Below are 19,410 nucleotides of genomic sequence, written 5' to 3' on the forward strand. Positions count from 1 at the left end.
CATATTTCTACTAATAAGCAAATTCATTTGTTTGAGTCAACACTGAAATGAGTAGCTAAAATAGGTAAACAGGTGGATAAATCCTTAAAGATGAACAGAAATTCCACAGAGAAATATTATATATAAATCTCTCTCTCTGTCTCTCCATTTGTATATATAGATTGATAAAAATATATAAAAGAAAGAGAGAGAGATGTATTATTATTAATAATAAAGGCTCTTAAAGGGGCTTTCACTGTGCACTTGGACACTGTCCTTTCAGACTCTTAACGAATTTGCAATGCCCAACTTAAAAGCTTATTCAGGGGACCACGACCCTTGCTAGTGCCTTTTTCTTTTTGAAGAAGACAGGCTAGAAAGAAGAACTTAAAAGTGTTTTCACAAAAGGCTATATAGATCTGTTTTAATCTTGCTGTTTCTGCTGTTGCTGCTGCTGCTGCTAAACCTCTTTTTAAAGCCTTTAAAAGCTTTAATATTGATGGCCTGTCAACTTTGTCCTGGTTATTTGGCTTTCAGTTAAAAGGCTTTTGTTGTTCTAGCTTATGCAGTGGCTCTGTTGCTATGGGAACGTGACATCAAAATGACGTTTCTCTGTTTAAAAGCTTTTAACTAAATTCCTGCCTGTCGGATGTAGGCCCCATTTTATGCTCTCAAGCTCCAAGCTGTTGCAAAGAGGTTTCATGTGCTCTGTTGTCATTCAAATTCTTCTTCCAGTGTGGAAGGCCCTGCACTGCAGAAATTTACACTAAAATAACTTAAATCTTTGTTTAAGTGTCTTCTTTTAAAGCCCTTTCAGGTCATTTAGAAATGGCTGCAGCAGAAATTCCCAGCTATGTTGTTTCATCTCAGAGTGAGAAGCACAGGAGGGCCAGGAATTGGACTGATGCAGAAATGAGAGGCTTGATGCTGGTCTGGGAAGAATATTTTGATGAACTGAAACAAACCAAAAGGAATGCCAAAGTTTATGAGAAAATGGCTAACAAACTCTTTGAGATGACTGAGGAACGTCGCCATGGAGAGGAAATAAAGATCAAAATTACAAACATGACATTCCAGTACAGGTAAGCAGCACTGAATTTTGTTTGGTGAATATTTGTTTTCTGTTTTGGGCTCTTCAGTGATGGTTTTTGTGCATCTTGTTGCCTTGTGAGGATATTACAGATGTGAGGCTTTAGTATCCCTTTAAAAAATATATATTGTGCTTATTTTAGCAATTGCTTTTATTATTATAATATTCTTGTGCTCTTAGCCTGCTGAAAATCTTATTGATTAAACTAAAAAACATGCAGTCAGGATCTATTAAGTTCTGTTTCCTGTGGGACTATTAAAGTGGGCACAGCTGAAGCAGTGCTGTCTAAAGGAGCTTGCCTTATTCCAACCACCACACTCTGCTTACAAGGAAAAGTTCAAAATCCACATGTCATTTGGCATAAAGTTACCAGGTTTTGACATTGCATACTGAGGGGAAACACTTCAGGAGGTCAAAAATAAAGCAACATTTCTGACACCTACTAGACCTATTCTAATTATAACCAGCATCAGCAAGGGAAGTCTCATAAATACAGAGAGAGAGAAAGAGTGCCTGGGAAAAGTGCTGCAAGGGAGGAGGAAAGGGATCAAAAAAAGAAACCAAGATGATTGTAAGTAAATATGAATCATAGACATGTTAGAAAGTTGAAATGCAAAAATATAAGGCCTGAAAACTTTTGCTGTAGAATAAGTGTGGCCTTATTGAAATAACCAGTGTACCGGTGTATTACTCTAATTAAAAATAAACCCCAAAACTACACATACACACGTGCTACATTAGAACATAAAAAAGAGTAATATCTATTGTTATAATGCAATTACAATTCTAGGTTACTGAATATATTACCTTTGTGTATTATGTTTAAATACTCATGTATAACTATGCAGACATTAATTTTTTAGCCTGAGATAATTAAATGTAATCTTCTCACTCAATAGATAGTTGTTGGCCACTGTACTGATATTTCTGGCTTCCCAGCTACAGCTAGGATGGGACTGGGGGGGGGGGGGGGGGGGAACTGTGGCAGTTGCCCTTAGTGTCAGGAAAGGGGGCATTACGACAGTGAGCCTCTGCTGTTGAGGTTACACTTGCATGGTGGGAGAACCTCTAGAGTTTAAGCATGCAGTCCCATACCATGCTTACTGGAACATAATGATTACATGTGCTGCAAATGCAAATCACTGCCAGGCTGCTGCTGTGCTGCCTATCACTGTGGAGAGAGGAGCAGCAGTGGAAGGCTACCACTGTGCTGTCAGAGGAACTGCTGCCTTGACCGCTGCCTGTGCTGTGCTAGGGCCACGATCCACCCTTTGTGGAATCAAGAGGAAGCTAAACTGGGAAGGAGAGAAGACAGGCTCTGCTAACTCACCATCTGTCCACACTATGCCCTGCTTCACTCACTCGCCACCATGGTGAAGTCTGGTTTCTCTTCTGTTGTCCATTAGCCAATATTAATGGCTATCCTTGTTCAAAAAGTAGCTGAACACAGGTAAAAGGGAGGAGTGAGATGCTGGATGGAGGGGAGGGTAAGGAGAAGGGGGCAAGTTGTGATGTGTGCAACATCCTTCACTTTTCTGCATCCCAGTGTACCCCGGGTCTCATCCGTGCACTAGCTCCTGTCCCAGGCCACAAAGATTAATCAGTTCAGTTTCACATACAGGGCCACTCTCACCTCACTCATCCATTCCAGTTCACCTGCTGTTGAGCTTGGGAATGGGTCTAAGGTCCGGAATAACGATCCAAGGGTTTGGGAGGCACTTATACCCTCATGCTGAAAGATACACTGTAGTCACAGCTTATGTAAACTCAAACTATTTATTTCTTCCAGCTCTGCAACAGGCAGTACTTCAAACCTTTCTTACGGGCGGTTAGCTTGACGGAGTTTAAAAAGGGGTTAGATAGATTCCTAAAGGACAAGTCCATAGACCGCTATTAAATGGACTTGGAAAAATTCCGCATTTTTAGGTATAACTTGTCTGGAATGTTTTTACGTTTGGGGAGCGTGCCAGGTGCCCTTGACCTGGATTGGCCACTGTCGGTGACAGGATGCTGGGCTAGATGGACCTTTGGTCTTTCCCAGTATGGCACTACTTATGTACTTATGTACTTATAGTAACATACAGTGTAAATGACGGCAGATAAAGACCTGTACTGTCCATCCAGTCTGCCCAACAAGATAAACTAATTTTACATAGTATGCGATATTTTATACGTATACCTGAGTTTGATTTGTCCTTGCCATTCTCAGGGCACAGATTGTAGAAGTCTGCCCAGCACTGTTCTTGTACTAAAAGTTCTGAAGTTAACGTCGAAGCCCCTTTAAATTTACACTCCAGCCCATCCATATCTAGTCAGTCACAATCAAAGCACAGACCGTAGAAGTCTGCTCAGCACTGGTTTTGCTTCCCAATTACCAGTGTTGCCACCCAATCGCCAGTAAAATTCATAAGTACATAAGTAATGCCACACTGGGAAAAGACCAATGGTCCATCGAGCCCAGCATCCTGTCCACGACAGCGGCCAATCCAGGCCAAGGGCACCTGGCAAGCTTCCCAAAAGTACAGACATTCTATACATGTTATTCCTGGAATTGTGGATTTTTCCCAAGTCCATTTAGTAGCGGTTTATGGACTTGTCCTTTAGGAAACCGTCTAACCCCTTTTTAAACTCTGCCAAGCTAACTGCCTTCACCACGTTCTCTGGCAACGAATTCCAGAGTTTAATTACGCGTTGGGTGAAGAAAAATTTTCTCCGATTTGTTTTAAATTTACTACACTGTAGTTTCATCGCATGCCCCCTAGTCCTAGTATTTTTGGAAAGCGTGAACAGACGCTTCACATCCACCTGTTCCACTCCACTCATTATTTTATATACCTCTATCATGTCTCCCCTCAGCCGTCTCTTCTCCAAGCTGAAAAGCCCTAGCCTCCTTAGTCTTTCTTCATTTTAGTCACCCTTCGCTGCACCTTTTCCAATTCCACTATATCTTTCTTGAGATGCGGCGACCAGAATTGAACACAATACTCAAGGTGCGGTCGCACCATGGAGCGATACAACGGCATTATAACATCATCACACCTGTTTTCCATACCTTTCCTAATAATACCCAACATTCTATTTGCTTTCCGAGAGGCAGCAGCACACTGAGCAGAAGGTTTCAGCGTATTATCGACGACGACACCCAGATCCCTTTATTGGTCCGTAACTCCTAACGTGGAACCTTGCATGACCAGGCCAGTTTTTTTTTTTGGAGTTCCGTCTTTCTTTTCTAATTAGTGGAATATGTTTGGCCTGGGCCTCCAGGATGGTATTTTTGAACAGCGTCCATGCATGTTGTACAGTTTTTACCCTCTCAGTTGTCCCCATAAGGTTTTTTTTGCACCGTTCTTCTCATTTTATCATATTTGACTTCCTGTGTATAGTTACTTCAAGGTTGATATTAAAACTGATCATATTATGATCACTGTTATCAAGCGGCCCTAATACCATAACGTCCCTCACCAGATCATGCGCTCCACTAAGGACCAAGTCTAGAATTTTTCCTTCTCTCGTCAGCTCCTGCACCAGCTGCTCCATAAAGCTGTCCTTGATTTCATCAAGGAATTGCACCTCTCTAGCGTGTCCCGATGTTACGTTTACCCAGTCTATATTTGGATAATTGAAGTCACCCATTATTATCACATTGCTCATTTTGTTTGCGTCTCTGATTTCTTTTATCATTTCTGCGTCTACCTGCTCATCCTGGCGAGGCGGACAGTAGTACACTCCTATCACCGTCCTTTTCCCTTTTCTACATGGAATTTCAACCCACAATGATTCAAAGGTGTGATTTGTGTCCTGCTGAATTTGTAATCTATCTGAGTCAAGGCTCTCGTTAATATACAATGCTACCCCTCCACCAGTCCGGTCCACCATATCACTATGATATACTTTGTACCCCGGTATGACAATGTCCCATTGGTTATCCTCCTTCCACCAGGTCTCAGTAATGCCTATTATATCCAATTTTTCATTTAGTGCAATATATTCCAACTCTCCCATCTTATTTCTTAGACTCCTAGCATTTACATATAGACATTTCAGAGTATGTTTGTTGTTCCTATTTGCCTGATGCTTAGTACTGGACACTACTGATTTGCCATCTTTTGTCTGATCTTTAGTTGTATTTAAGGGCACCTGGCCTACCACGGTCTGTTGTTTAACCTCACTATCCTGAAACCCTATCTTCCCTGTTTGTGAGGTATCTTTGCAAGATACCTTATCCCGAACCATGCACTTTTGAGCGACTGACGGCCTTCCTCCCATTTCTAGTTTAATAGCTGCTCTATCTCCTTTTTAAATGCCGATGCCAGCAGCCTGGTCCCACCCTGGTTAAGGTGGAGCCCATCCTTTCGGAATAGGCTCCCCCTTCCCCAGAATGTTGCCCAGTTCCTAACAAATCTAAAACCCTCCTCCCTGCACCATTGTCTCATCCACGCATTGAGACTCCGGAGCTCTGCCTGTCTCTTTGGCCCTGTGCGTGGAACAGGTAGCATTTCAGAAAATGCTACCCTAGAGGTTCTGGATTTGAGCTTTCTACCTAAGAGCCTAAATTTGGCTTCCAGAACCTCTCGCCCACATTTTCCTATGTCATTGGTACCTACATGTACCAAGACAGCGGACTCCTCCCCAGCACTATCTAGAATCCTATCTAGGTGACACGTGAGGTCCGCCACCTTCGCACCAGGCAGGCAAGTCACCAGATGATCCTCACGTCCACCAGCCACCCAGCTATCTATATGCCTAATGATCGAATCACCAACTACAACAGCTATCCTAACCTTTCCCTTCCGGGCAGCATTTGGAGACATATCCTCGGTGCGAGAGGATAGTACATCCCCTGGTGGGCAGGTCCTGGCTACAGGAGTACTTCCTACTTCACCAGGGTTATGCTCTCCTTCTAGGAGACCTCCCTCCTCCAGGGTAGCACAAGGGCTACCAGGCTGGAGGTGGGACTTCTCTACAGCATCCCTGTAGGTCTCCTCTATGTACCTCTCTGTCTCCCTCAGCTCCACCAAGTCTGCTACTCTAGCCTCAAGAGAACGGACACGTTCCCTGAGAGCTAGGAGCTCTTTGCATCGGGCACACACATATGACATCTCACCAACTGGGAGATAACCATACATGTGACACTCAATGCAAAAGACTGGATCCATTCCTTCTAAACAGGATTCCTTTGTGTTTATCCCATGCATGTTTGAATTCCATTACTGTTTTCATCTCCACCACCTCCCGCGGGAGGTTATGTATCCCCCACCCTTTCCATGAAAAAATACTTCCTGACATTACTCCTGAGTCTGTCCCCCCCTTCAACCTCAATTCATGTCATCTAGTTCTACCACCTTCCCATCTCTGGAAAAGGTTTGTTTGCGGATTAATACCTTTCAAATATTTGAACGTCTGTATCATGTCACCCCCGTTTCTCCTTTCCTTCAAGGTGTACGTGTTCAAGTTGGCAAGTCTCTCCTTGTACAGTTTGCAACACAAATCCCATACCATTTTTGTAGCTTTTCTTTGCACCGCTTCCAGTCTTTCTACATCTTTAGCAAGATGCGGCCTCCAAAACTGAACACACTACTCCAAGTGGGGCCTCACCAATGACTTGTAGAAGGGCATCAAAACCTCCTTTCTTCTGCTGCTTATACACCTCTTTATGCAGCCTAGCATCCTTCTGGCCACAGCTGCTGCCTTGTCGCATTGTTTCTTAACCTTTGGATCCTTGGACACCAACACCCCAAGGCCTTTCTCCTGAGTCGAGCTTACTAATCTCTCCTCTCCTATCCAGTATCTCTTTTGGGTTTCTGCACCCCAAGTGCATCACTCTGCACTTCTTGGCATTAAATGTTAGCTGCCAGACCTTTGACCTTTCTTCTAATGTTTGGAGATACCTTCTCATGGTTTCTACTCCCTCCAGGGTATCCACTCTCTTGGCTATCTTCGTGTCATCCGCAAAAAGGCAAACCTTTCCTTCTAACCCTTCAGCAATATCTCTCACAAATATATTAAATAGAATCAACCCCAGCACTGACCCCTGAGGAACTCCACTGCTCACCTTCCTTTCCTCTGAGCAAATTCCATTTACCACCTCCTCTGCCACCTGTCGGTCAACCAGTTTCCTATCCAGTTCACCACTTTTAGTCCTAAGTTCAGCCCTCTCAGCTTATTCATGAGTCTTCTGTGGGGGACCATATCACAGGCTTTGCTGAAATCCAAGTAGATTACTGTACGTCTAGCGTGCGTCCTTTATCCAATTCTTTGGTCACCCATTCAAAGAAGTCAATAAAATTCGTTTGGCAAGATTTTCCTTTGGTAAAGCCATGTTGCCTCGGATCCTGTAACCCGCTGACTTCTAGAAAGTTAACTATCCTTTTTTTCAGCAGCAACTCCATTATTTTTCCTACCACTGACAGGAGACTTACCGGTTTGTAGTTTCCCACTTCTTCCCTGTCTCCACTTTTGTAAACAGGGACCACATCTGCTTGTCTCCAATCCCATGGAACCTCTCCCATCTCTAAAGATCTATTAAATAAATCTTTAAGAGGTCCCGCCAGGACCTCTCTGAGCTCCCTCAGTATCCTGGGATGTATCCCATCTGGCCCCATAACTTTGTCCACCTTCAGATTCTCAAGCTGTTTATAAACTCTTTCTTCTGTAAACAGTGCAATATCCACTCCATTCCCAGATATTCCCTTGGCATCCAATATTTTCCTCCATGAACACTGAAGAGAAGTAATTGTTTAGCACGTTTGCTTTATCCTCATCACTCTCCACATAACCATTCTCATTATCTTTCAGTCTTGCAATTCCATTCCTATCTTTTCTCCTTTCCCCAATATATATGAAAAAGGTCGTTACCTCTCTTTACATCTTTAGCCATTTTTTCTTCCGCTTGTGCTTTTGCTAGCCGTATTTCCCTCTTCGCTTCTTTCAGTTTAATCTGATAATCTTTTCCGTGATCCTCTCATTGCATTCTTTTGTATTTCTTGAACAAAGCCTCTTTTGCTCTTATTTTTTCAGTTACTTGTTTGGAGAACCATATAGGCTTCCTGTTTCTCTTGTTTTTGTTTACCTTCCTTGCGTGAAGATCAGTTGCCATATTTAAAGCAGCCTTTAGCTTTGACCACTGATTTTCCACTTCTCCTACGTCTTCCCTTGCCAACAGCTCCTTTTTCAGGTATTCTTCCATTTTATCAAAATCAGTAGGTCTGATATTCAGTACTTTCAGTTTTGTGTGGCCACACTCCGCCTTTGCCCTTATATCAGATCATGTGATGATCACAATTATACAGGTGGGCACCCACCCGGATATTGGAAACACTTCCTCCATTCGTGAGCACTAGATCCAGCATCGACCCTTCCCTTGTGGGTTCCATTGCCATTTGTCTGAGCAAGGCACTTTGACAGGCGTCCACAATCTCCCTACTTCTTTCTGATTCTGCACATCAGACAAGTTGAAATCTCCCAACAGTAGCACCTCCCCTTTCATACCAATCTTTTGAATAACTTCTATCAGATTTTTGTCTAGCTTCTCCGTTTGTGCCAGAGGTCTGTAGATAACCCCCATGTGGATACAGGTTCCATCTTCTCTTTCCAGGGTGATCCATAATGCTTCTTCCTTTCCCCAGGTTCCCTGCATTTCAGCTACTCTGATATTGTCTCTCCTCACATAAAGTGCAGTCCAAACAGCATATAAACTCAAACTTAGATCCAGTCCTTTTGGTGTTCCTCAGGGGAACTCCTATACCACTTCTACTCTCAGGTATATTTACTGGGATACCTCATGGGCACCAAATATGCACCTGTCCATGCCTATCCTGGAATGCAGCGCTATTCTCAGTGACTGTTTCTCCTCCTCCTCTCAGCACAAATTCAATCTCTGCGGGCTCAGACCCTCCTCTGGTTTGACCCTCTTCTATCAGTGACCCCCCCCTTCGGGATCTACCCTGGTCCAGGGACTGAGTTCTTCCTTGTTCCAATCCCCTACTCCCAGGCTGTGTCTCTCCTCTGTCCATCTATAACACATACAGTCTTCCGGTTGGTGCTTTCAGGAGCCACAACCCTTCTTTACAGCCAAAGATCACACTTCTCACTCAGGATTCCCCTTTTCCTCCTCCTGGTCTCTTGGCAAGGGACCATCAGGCAACCAAAGACCCCCTCATGGACATAAATCCAACCTTTATCCTCTTTGTAACTCCTCCCCCCTTGTCATTTTTAGGCAAGGGCAACTCATTTCTCCTGAATTCTATATCAAAACTACTCTCCTTGGGCTGGGCTTCCTCCCACCCAGGGGCATCCTACCACTCCATCCTTTTAGCAGGGACCTCCCTCCCCCCAGAGCTCTGGAAAAATCATTCACTTTAGTAATACCCCATCCCATGCGGTATTACACAAGTAATAGGGAAGGGGAAGGGAGAAGAAGGGGGCTGATGTATACTTTATTGCATCTCCTGCTATCAGCAAGGAGGGAATCCAGTAATTGAAGTCACTGAGGCTGGCTAAAATGGAGCCTAGGGTGGGAACCTTGTAAAATATCAGAAGAAAGTGAGAAGGGGGCTGGGACCAAGAGCCAAGGGATGGAAGGAAATGAGACACAAATTTTGGGGAGGTGTAATTTTTAGATAGGGTACTTATGTATCTCAAGATGTTTTGATATGACAAAACATATGGGTTCCTGGGTACATTGTTTGGACAGAGCTAGGGTGAGGGATGGAGATCAATGCATATGTTTATGGAGTACATGCAAAAATTTAAGACTCACACTCTTGAATTCCTCTCAGAGCTGGCAGGATAGAGGAAGTAGTAGCGGGGCAAGGAGAGCTGCGGTCTTGTGAGTCTTCACTCCTCGTTAACTAGCATGGACCTGGCCGAGGTAGAAGGAAGGGAGCTAAAAAGGTGCTGCATTGTGGTGGGGGTTAGGAGAGAGAGAAGACAGAGAGAGCTAGGTGGGAAATGCTAGCTTATGGTTGGGGAGGAGAGAAATGGGGCGACTGAATGGGGAGAGAGAAAGTGAAAAAAAAACAGAGGCAGTGCTAACTGCAATGAGACAGAGATGGGACAGTACTGGATGGGAGGTGGCAGAGAGATTCAGAGGCAAAGCTTGATGGGATGAAGACAATGAGAGACAGCAGAGGAGAAATACTGCATGGGAGGGAGTCAGAGCTATAGAGGGGCAATTGTGGATGGGGGAAGCTAGAAAGAGATAGGAGCAGTGCTGGGTGCCAAGAGGAGAGAGACAGGCAATACTGGATAGTGGAGATGGGGAAGGGAGATGCTAGATAACGGGGAGAGAGAGACAGATAGTGCTGAATGGTGCGGGAGAGAGATGGGGCAATGCTGGATGGTGGGGCAAGGGATAGAGATGAGATTCTAGATGATAGAGGTGGGAGAAAGTGAGGAAGAGGGAGACCAATGAGAGATTTAATTTAATTCTGGCATTTATAATTGGCTTAGCCATCAAGTTCAAGGCAGAGGACAATCGCACGTTGTAAGCAGGTACTTTCTCTGTCCCTAGAGGGCTCACAATCTTCGTTTTTTTTGTACGTGAGTCAATGGAGGGTTAAGTGACTTGCCCAGGATCACAAGGAGCTGCAGTGGGAATTTAACCCAGGATGCTGGGATCAAATCCTGCTGCACTAACCATTAGGCCACTCTCTGGATAGCAGTGAGAGAGAGAGAGAGACAGACAGACAGACAGACAGACAGAGGAGATGTGGGATGGTGGTGGAGAGAGGGAGAGACAGAGAAGATACTGAATGACAGGTAGTAGAGACAGAGAGAAAATGCTAGATGGCAGGGGTGAAAGAGTTAATGAAAGATTGGGGAATAAGAGGAAGGAGAATGAGAGGGTCAGGATGAGGGAAAGAGATGAAAAGCTATAGAAAGAAGACATAATACAGAGGGAGATCAGACTGGATAATATGAATGAAATCTGAATGGAGAGACAGAAAAATGGAATAAAGCTGAAAGTAACAGATCAGTGGATGTAGTGGAGGAAGTGACATGATAAAGAAAGAAGACAGAGGGAGAAAAAATGACAATTGGACAGGAGACCCTTGGAAAGAGAGTTAAAAGAAGACAGAAAAGCAGTAATCAGAAACTGGAACCGACACAAAAAAATTAAATGACCAGACAGCAAAGGTAGAAAAAAGAGTTTTATTTTTAATTAAGGATGAAGTAATGTGGTAGTCATGTTAGTCCACTTTAAAAGTTAATAAATATAAATAAAGAAAAAACCCCGGAAAATAAGGTGATACCTTTTTAAAATAGATTTTGAAGGCCAAAACCACTTTCTTCAGGTCAGGACAGGATACTGCTATTGTAGTATGCTTGTCCTGACTTAAGAAAGGAAGTGTAGGCCTTCAAAGCTAGTCAAAAATGTAATAAGTTATCGTATATAATAAAACGCACCTCCAACATTCTGAAGCTGATTGCATGGCTGAGGCATTCCTGCTCTCTGTATCCATCTCCTGAATTGACATCACGTACTACTGCTACTTACTACTACTTAACATTTCTAAAGCACTACTAGGGTTACACAGCGCTGTACAAATTAACATAGAGGGACGGTCCCTTCTCAAAGAGCTTACGGGTTCGTCACAAGCAGAAGTGGCCAACTACACGAGGTTTCTCGGCTTCAGAATGTTGGAGGTGCATTTTATTAAATAGGATTGGTCAGTTCCTTGAAGCACAGCTAGAGCTCAGCGTCCTGCACAGTAACGCTCAGACACCAGAGAGGGGGGGGGGGGGCTGACACCAGAGAGGGAGGGGAGGTATGTCACACACACATACACTCTCTCTCTCACACACTTTCTCTCGCTCACAATCAATGTCTTTCTCTCACTCTCACACACTTTCTCTCGCTCACAATCAATGTCTTTCTCTCTCTCACTCTCACACACTCTGTCTCACACTGTATCACATTCACTCTCTATGTGTCACACAGTCACTCACACACTCTCTTGGTCTCATACATTCAGTCTCACAGAGAGTCTGTGTCTCACACACTCTCTCTCGCACACACTGTATCTGTGTGAAACACACTCTCTCTCACACTGTGTCTCACATACACTTGCACACACTCTCATTCTCACATACACACTCACTCTCTCACAGACACACTCGCACCCACACTCACTCTCTCACACACACACACACACACACACTTGCACATTCACTCTCTCTCTCTCACACAGTCACTCTCACATACACTCTCTCAAACACACACACTCCAAGGAAAACCTTGCTAGCGCCCGTTTCATTTGGGTCAGAAACTGGCCTTTTTTACTAGTAGCTCAATAAAAAGGTATTACCTTATTTTTCATTTTCATTTTGTTAATTTTAAATATAACAATTGGAATATGTCAGTTTTTAAAATTTATCTCTGCTATCTTTATTTTTTGCACAGTACAGAGAGACATGTGTCACTGTTTCTATTTCTCCCTTTTATTGTATGCAGAGCCTGAGTTTTAGGGGGTTCAGTTTAATTTTTGTCTACATGTTTCTATTTTTAGTTTGTGTTTATTTGTTCTATACCTGATGAGGGTCTACCTGTGTTCATGTGTGAAAAAAAATGGGTTTTCTGATAGCACTGAATGTGCAGGATTGATCTGTACTAATCTAGCTTGCTTAGTTTTCCAAGGTGTATTGATGTTCTAGTGTTCATTGCGATGTTGATGGTGCTGCCTTTTCTGAGGAAGGCCCTTGTTGTGTGGCCACTGGAAGTTAATACTGTTATGATATAGTACTGAGTGATTTTGTAGGGTTTTGTATGTATGATACTGTATTTTGGTTTAGCTCATTCCTCTTTCAGTTGTAGCTAAATATGTATTATATTCAGGTGCAGTAGTAATTTTCCTACCTCTGAAGGGCTTACAAGTCTGTTTGTACCTGAGGCAGTGGAAGGTTAAGTGACTTATCCAAGATCTCAAGGAGGTGGTAGTGGGATTTGACTACTGCTCTAAGTATTAGGTACAGCTAATACATATAAAACATAACTCAACAATAAACTAAAAGCCAGCATATCTGAATCCTAGTGGCCATTTAGCAACCTACCAAAAAAAAACAAACCCTCCTGATAGGCAAATCATTTTATAGATGCCATTAACTACTAGTTTTCTGTAACATTGTTGCTCAAATTTCCACCTAATTCAAGATTTGTTCTTAGATTAGATTTGTTTTAGCTTGGTGAATTTGTGACAAGGCGGTGGCCCTAGCTAGAAGGTTGTTAGGCTGTATAGAGAGAGGTGTGACCGGCAGAAGAAAGGGGGTGTTGCTGCCCCTGTATAAGTCGTTGGTGAGGCCCCACCTGGAGTATTGTGTTCAGTTCTGGAGGCCGTATCTTGTTAAGGATGTAAAAAGAATTGAAGCGGTGCAAAGAAAAGCTACAAGAATGGTATGGGATTTGCGTTACAAAACGTATGAGGAGAGACTTGCGGACCTGAACATGTATACTCTGGAGGAAAGGAGAAACAGGGGTGATATGATACAGACGTTCAAATATTTGAAAGGTATTAATCTGCAAACTAACCTTTTCCGGAGATGCGAAGGCAGTAGAACGAGAGGACATGAAATGAGATTGAAGGAGGGCAGACTCAAGAAAAATGTCAGGAAGTATTTTTTCACGGAGAGAGTAGTGGATGCTTGGAATGCCCTCCCGCGGGAGGTGGTGGAAACGAAAACGGTAACGGAATTCAAACATGCGTGGGATAAACATGAAGGAATGGATCCTAAAGAGCTTAGACGAGATTGGGTGGCAAAGCCGGTGGCGGGAGACGGAGATGGTGCTGGGCAGACTTATATGGTCTGTGCCAGAGCCAGTGGTGGGAGGCAGGGCTGGTGGTTGGGAGGCGGGGATAGTGCTGGGCAGACTTATACGGTCTGTGCCCTGAAAAGGACAGGTACAAATCAAGGTAAGGTATACACAAAAAGTAGCACATGTGAGTTTATCTTGTAGGGCAGACTGGATGGACCGTGCAGGTCTTTTTCTGCCGTCATCTATTATGTTACTATGAAATGCTGTCATCCTTGTGAGAGTAGCATAATGTCTGTTTTTTAAGATGTTGCACTGGTTACCTGTGGTGCAGCGTATTGAGTTTAAGATTTTGTTGTTGATATTTCAGACACGTCAGTGTGTTGCTCCGTTGGTTTTGGTGCAGTGTTTGCAGACTTACTGTCCTATCAGGGTGTTGCGATCTCAAGATTTGAATTTGCTGGTTATCCCTTTGTTTCATCAAGTTCGTTTGGAGGAAATTCAAACTCGAGTTTTTGCTGTAGTTGGCCGTTCTCTGTGGAATTCTCTTCCTTTGGCCATGCACCAACTCTCTTCTATGTCACAGTTTAACAAGCAGTTGAAAACGTGGTTGTTTTTTAAAGCATTTGTTTGAGGGGAGGAGTTTCAGGTATTTCTGGGGCATTGACTGTATGCTTTTTTGACATGTTTTCATCTGTTTATTTTAATGAGTGTTATGTTGTACCCCACCTAGATGGCTGGATAGGTGGGTTATAAATGTATTAAATAAATAAATTTATTTATATGTTTGCAGGAGGTATAAGGCCATATTATACAGAACCAAAAAAGATATGAAGAGAGAATTCTCAGCTCCCAGCTCAAATACGTGCTTGGGTCTTTGCTAGTAACAGAGTCATTTTAAAAACTTGTGTTCACAGGTATCATTTATCATTTATTGTTTATTGATTTAATATACCGCCTCTTTCATGAGTTGAGGTGGTTTACACAATTACAGACATATGAGAGTTTTAAAAAAATTACCTCAGGGTTATGGGCTAGATTCTATATATCACGCCTAAAGAATCAGCGCTAAATAATATGCCTAGGCATATTCTATAAACCAGTGTTTCCCAAGTCTAGTCCTGAAGTTCCCCTTGCCAGTCAGGTTTTTGGGATATCCACAATGATAATACATAAAAGAGATTTGCATATAATGGAGACAGTGTATGCAAATCAAGTTCATGCATATTCATTGTGGATATCCTGAAAATCTGACTGGCAAGGGGAACTTCAGGACTGGACTTGGGAAACACTGCTATAAAATACGCCTAAAGTTAGGTTCGGTTTATAGAATACACCTAAATCTAGGTGTAGTTTAAAGAATATGCCTAGTGGCCATTTTCTGTGACTATATTAATTGCGACCATTTATGCCATTGAAAACCTGGTGTAAATGCAGGCGCCTAAATTACATGCAGGCGCCTGCGTGTAAATTAAAGGAACGCCCAAAACCTGTCCATGTCCTCCCATGGCCACTCCTCCTTTTTAGATCAAAGTCAGAATTTACTCGCATCATTTTATAGAATATGCTGAGACAGTTATACATGTAAATTCTAATTAATGCCAATTAGTGTCAGTAATTGCCTTTTAAGTGCAATTATCAGCATTAAGCTAATTAAGTTGCATGCGCAAATCCAGAATATGACCGGATTTGCGCTCGCAACTTAAGTTGCACTATATAGAATCCTGGGGTATGTGTGTAAAAGTATGCATGATGACAAAATGTGTACTTTTATACAGTGAGTTCAAAGGAGTGTTCTGAGGTGGAGTGTGGATGGAGTCACAAAGTAAGCACATTCTTTATAATAGACACATGGTCACTCATATTGTACATGCAGACATTTATACCAGCTCCAAAACAGTCAAATTCCACACCTTCAATCTAGATGTGATTTCTGTCAGTTTACCTTACTATTTTATTAAGACATCAAGGAGCTCATTTTCAAAGCACGTAGACTTACAAAGTTAAGTGGAGGGGCATTTTCGAAAGGGACGTCCAGGTTGCGATTTGGACGTCCTTGCAAAACGGCGAAATCCAGGGGCGGGGAACCCCTATTTTTGAAACAAGATGGACGTCCATCTTTCATTTTGAAAATACCGTCAGGGACATCCCAGTCCTTAGATTGGGACATCCCTAGATTTGGATGTCCCTAGACATGGACGTTTCTGACGTTCTGCGATTTTCGAAACCAAAGATGTCCATGTCAAAAACGATCAAATGCAAGCCATTTGGACATGGGAGGAGCCAGCATTTGTAGTGCACTGGTCCTCTTGACATGCCAGGACACCAACCGGGCACCCTAGGGGGCATTGCAGTGGACTTCATAAATTGCTCCCAGGTACAGTGGGGGAAATAAGTATTTGATCCCTTGCTGATTTTGTAAGTTTGCCCACTGACAAAGACATGAGCAGCCCATAATTGAAGGGTAGGTTATTGGTAACAGTGAGAGATAGCACATCACAAATTAAATCCAGAAAATCACATTGTGGAAAGTATATGAATTTATTTGCATTCTGCAGAGGGAAATAAGTATTTGATCCCCCACCAACCAGTAAGAGATCTGGCCCCTACAGACCAGGTAGATGCTCCAAATCAACTCGTTACCTGCATGACAGACAGCTGTCGGCAATGGTCACCTGTATGAAAGACACCTGTCCACAGACTCAGTGAATCAGTCAGACTCTAACCTCTACAAAATGGCCAAGAGCAAGGAGCTGTCTAAGGATGTCAGGGACAAGATCATACACCTGCACAAGGCTGGAATGGGCTACAAAACCATCAGTAAGACGCTGGGCGAGAAGGAGACAACTGTTGGTGCCATAGTAAGAAAATGGAAGAAGTACAAAATGACTGTCAATCGACAAAGATCTGGGGCTCCACGCAAAATCTCACCTCGTGGGGTATCCTTGATCATGAGGAAGGTTAGAAATCAGCCTACAACTACAAGGGGGGAACTTGTCAATGATCTCAAGGCAGCTGGGACCACTGTCACCACGAAAACCATTGGTAACACATTACGACATAACGGATTGCAATCCTGCAGTGCCCGCAAGGTCCCCCTGCTCCGGAAGGCACATGTGACGGCCCATCTGAAGTTTGCCAGTGAACACCTGGATGATGCCGAGAGTGATTGGGAGAAGGTGCTGTGGTCAGATGAGACAAAAATTGAGCTCTTTGGCATGAACTCAACTCGCAGTGTTTGGAGGAAGAGAAATGCTGCCTATGACCCAAAGAACACCGTCCCCACTGTCAAGCATGGAGGTGGAAATGTTATGTTTTGGGGGTGTTTCTCTGCTAAGGGCACAGGACTACTTCACCGCATCAATGGGAGAATGGATGGGGCCATGTACCGTACAATTCTGAGTGACAACCTCCTTCCCTCCGCCAGGGCCTTAAAAATGGGTCGTGGCTGGGTCTTCCAGCACGACAATGACCCAAAACATACAGCCAAGGCAACAAAGGAGTGGCTCAGGAAGAAGCACATTAGGGTCATGGAGTGGCCTAGCCAGTCACCAGACCTTAATCCCATTGAAAACTTATGGAGGGAGCTGAAGCTGCGAGTTGCCAAGCGACAGCCCAGAACTCTTAATGATTTAGAGATGATCTGCAAAGAGGAGTGGACCAAAATTCCTCCTGACATGTGTGCAAACCTCATCATCAACTACAGAAGACGTCTGACCGCTGTGCTTGCCAACAAGGGTTTTGCTACCAAGTATTAGGTCTTGTTTGCCAGAGGGATTAAATACTTATTTCCCTCTGCAGAATGCAAATAAATTCATATACTTTCCACAATGTGATTTTCCGGATTTAATTTGTGATGTGCTATCTCTCACTGTTACCAATAACCTACCCTTCAATTATGGGCTGCTCATGTCTTTGTCAGTGGGCAAACTTACAAAATCAGCAAGGGATCAAATACTTATTTCCCCCACTGTACATAGCTCCCTTACCTTGTGTGCTGAGCCCCCCCCCAAAAAAAAACCCAAAACCCACTACCCACAACTGTACACCACTACCATAGCCCTTACGGGTGAAGGGGGGGCACCTAGATGTGGGTACAGTGGGTTTCTGGTGGGTTTTGGAGGGCTCGCTGTTTCCTCCACAAATGTAACAGGTAGGGGGAGGGTGGGCCTGGGTCTGCCTGTCTGAAGTGCACTGCAGTACCCACTAAAACTGCTCCAGGGACCTGCATGCGCTGTCGTGGACCTGAGTAAGACATCTGAGGCTGGCACAACATATTTTGAAAGATGTTTTTTGAGGGTGGGAGGGGGTTAGTGACCACTGGGGGAGTAATGGGAGGTCATCCCTGATTCTCTGCAGTTGTCATCTGGTCATTTTGGGCACCTTTTTGTGCCTTATTCGTAATAAAAACAGGTCTTGGTGAAAACGTCCAAGTGTTCGTCAGGGACATCCTTATTTTTTTCGATTATGGGTCAAGGATGTCCAAGTGTTAGGCATGCGCAAGTCCCGCCTTCACTACGCCTCCAACATGCCCCCTTGAACTTTGGCCGTCCTTGCGACAGAGTGCAGTTGGAGATGTCCTAAATCGGGTTTTGATTATACCGATTTGGACGCCCCTGGGAGGACGTCCATCTTCCGATTTATGACAAAAGATGGACGCCCTTCTCTTTCAAAAATGAGCCCAATAGTAACACATAGTCCTGAAACCGTCACTGCAAGCTAAAAAATCACTCACTGCTGCTGCCTGAATATTTACTCCACTATTATTTTAATAGCACAGCTGGATGGATGCAGTGCTGTACAATGATAAGTATTGAAGTACGATATGTCTCTGCTCTGAAGAGCTTATAAGTTAAGGGAGTACCTGAGGCCCAAGATCACAAATATCAGTGACAAAAGTGGGATGTGAATACCAGTTTCCATGGTTCTCAGCCCATTTCTGTAATCACTAGGTTACTTCCTTTTCTCAAATATCAGAATATACAGTCTATTTTTTTAAATGATTGCAAACAGAAAGACCTAATGCTACTGGCTATCACCTTCATTGTAGCATTGAGGCCCCAATGCACAAAGCTTACTGTGCTAAGAATGTCCAATTTTGACTGGTTCAATCCAGTTTAGCGTGCACGTTATTCAATAAGTAATGCACAAAGGGATCCTGCGTGGTTTTTACCATTCGCAGTAGCAGCCAATGAGAATCATATGCAAATATATTACCACAAGCTGATTAGTATTTAAATGAGCATTCCAAGCCATGCACAGAAGGGATCATCTATCTTTAATGAGAAAATTTTTACGGGTGGTCAACACATGGCTTCCAAACATGCACATACAAACAATAAAACCCCCTGGGGGCTTGAAAGTTGGTGTGGAACCCCAGAAAAAGAAACTTTCTCGCCCCGGGAGGTTTAGTGCTTATATGCGTGTACACAATCTGTGTGTAGCAGTGGAATGCTGTGGAGGTGTGCCCATAACACACGCTGTTCTGGGTATGCGCATAGCATTGACGCTTGGTGAGTGTCCTACACATGCTCTACATGCACTGGCGCTTTCACTACTGAGCTGCTTGCTGTAACTGCGAGCAGCTCGTTTG

General features: G+C 43.6%; 1 protein-coding gene across 1 annotated transcript in view; it reads left to right on the top strand.

The window, feature by feature from the left end:
* Positions 1-643: 643 nt before the first annotated feature.
* Positions 644-19,410, top strand: part of LOC115459121 (myb/SANT-like DNA-binding domain-containing protein 1) — a 47,082-nt gene continuing 28,315 nt past the window's right edge. Inside the window, exon 1 of the mRNA XM_030188991.1 lies at positions 644-1,061. Coding sequence (XP_030044851.1) covers positions 808-1,061 — 254 coding nt within the window. The 5' untranslated portion in view covers positions 644-807. The remainder of the gene's footprint in view (positions 1,062-19,410) is intronic.

This window comes from Microcaecilia unicolor, unplaced genomic scaffold, assembly GCF_901765095.1.
Source record: "Microcaecilia unicolor unplaced genomic scaffold, aMicUni1.1, whole genome shotgun sequence".
In the NCBI taxonomy this organism is placed as follows: domain Eukaryota; kingdom Metazoa; phylum Chordata; class Amphibia; order Gymnophiona; family Siphonopidae; genus Microcaecilia; species Microcaecilia unicolor.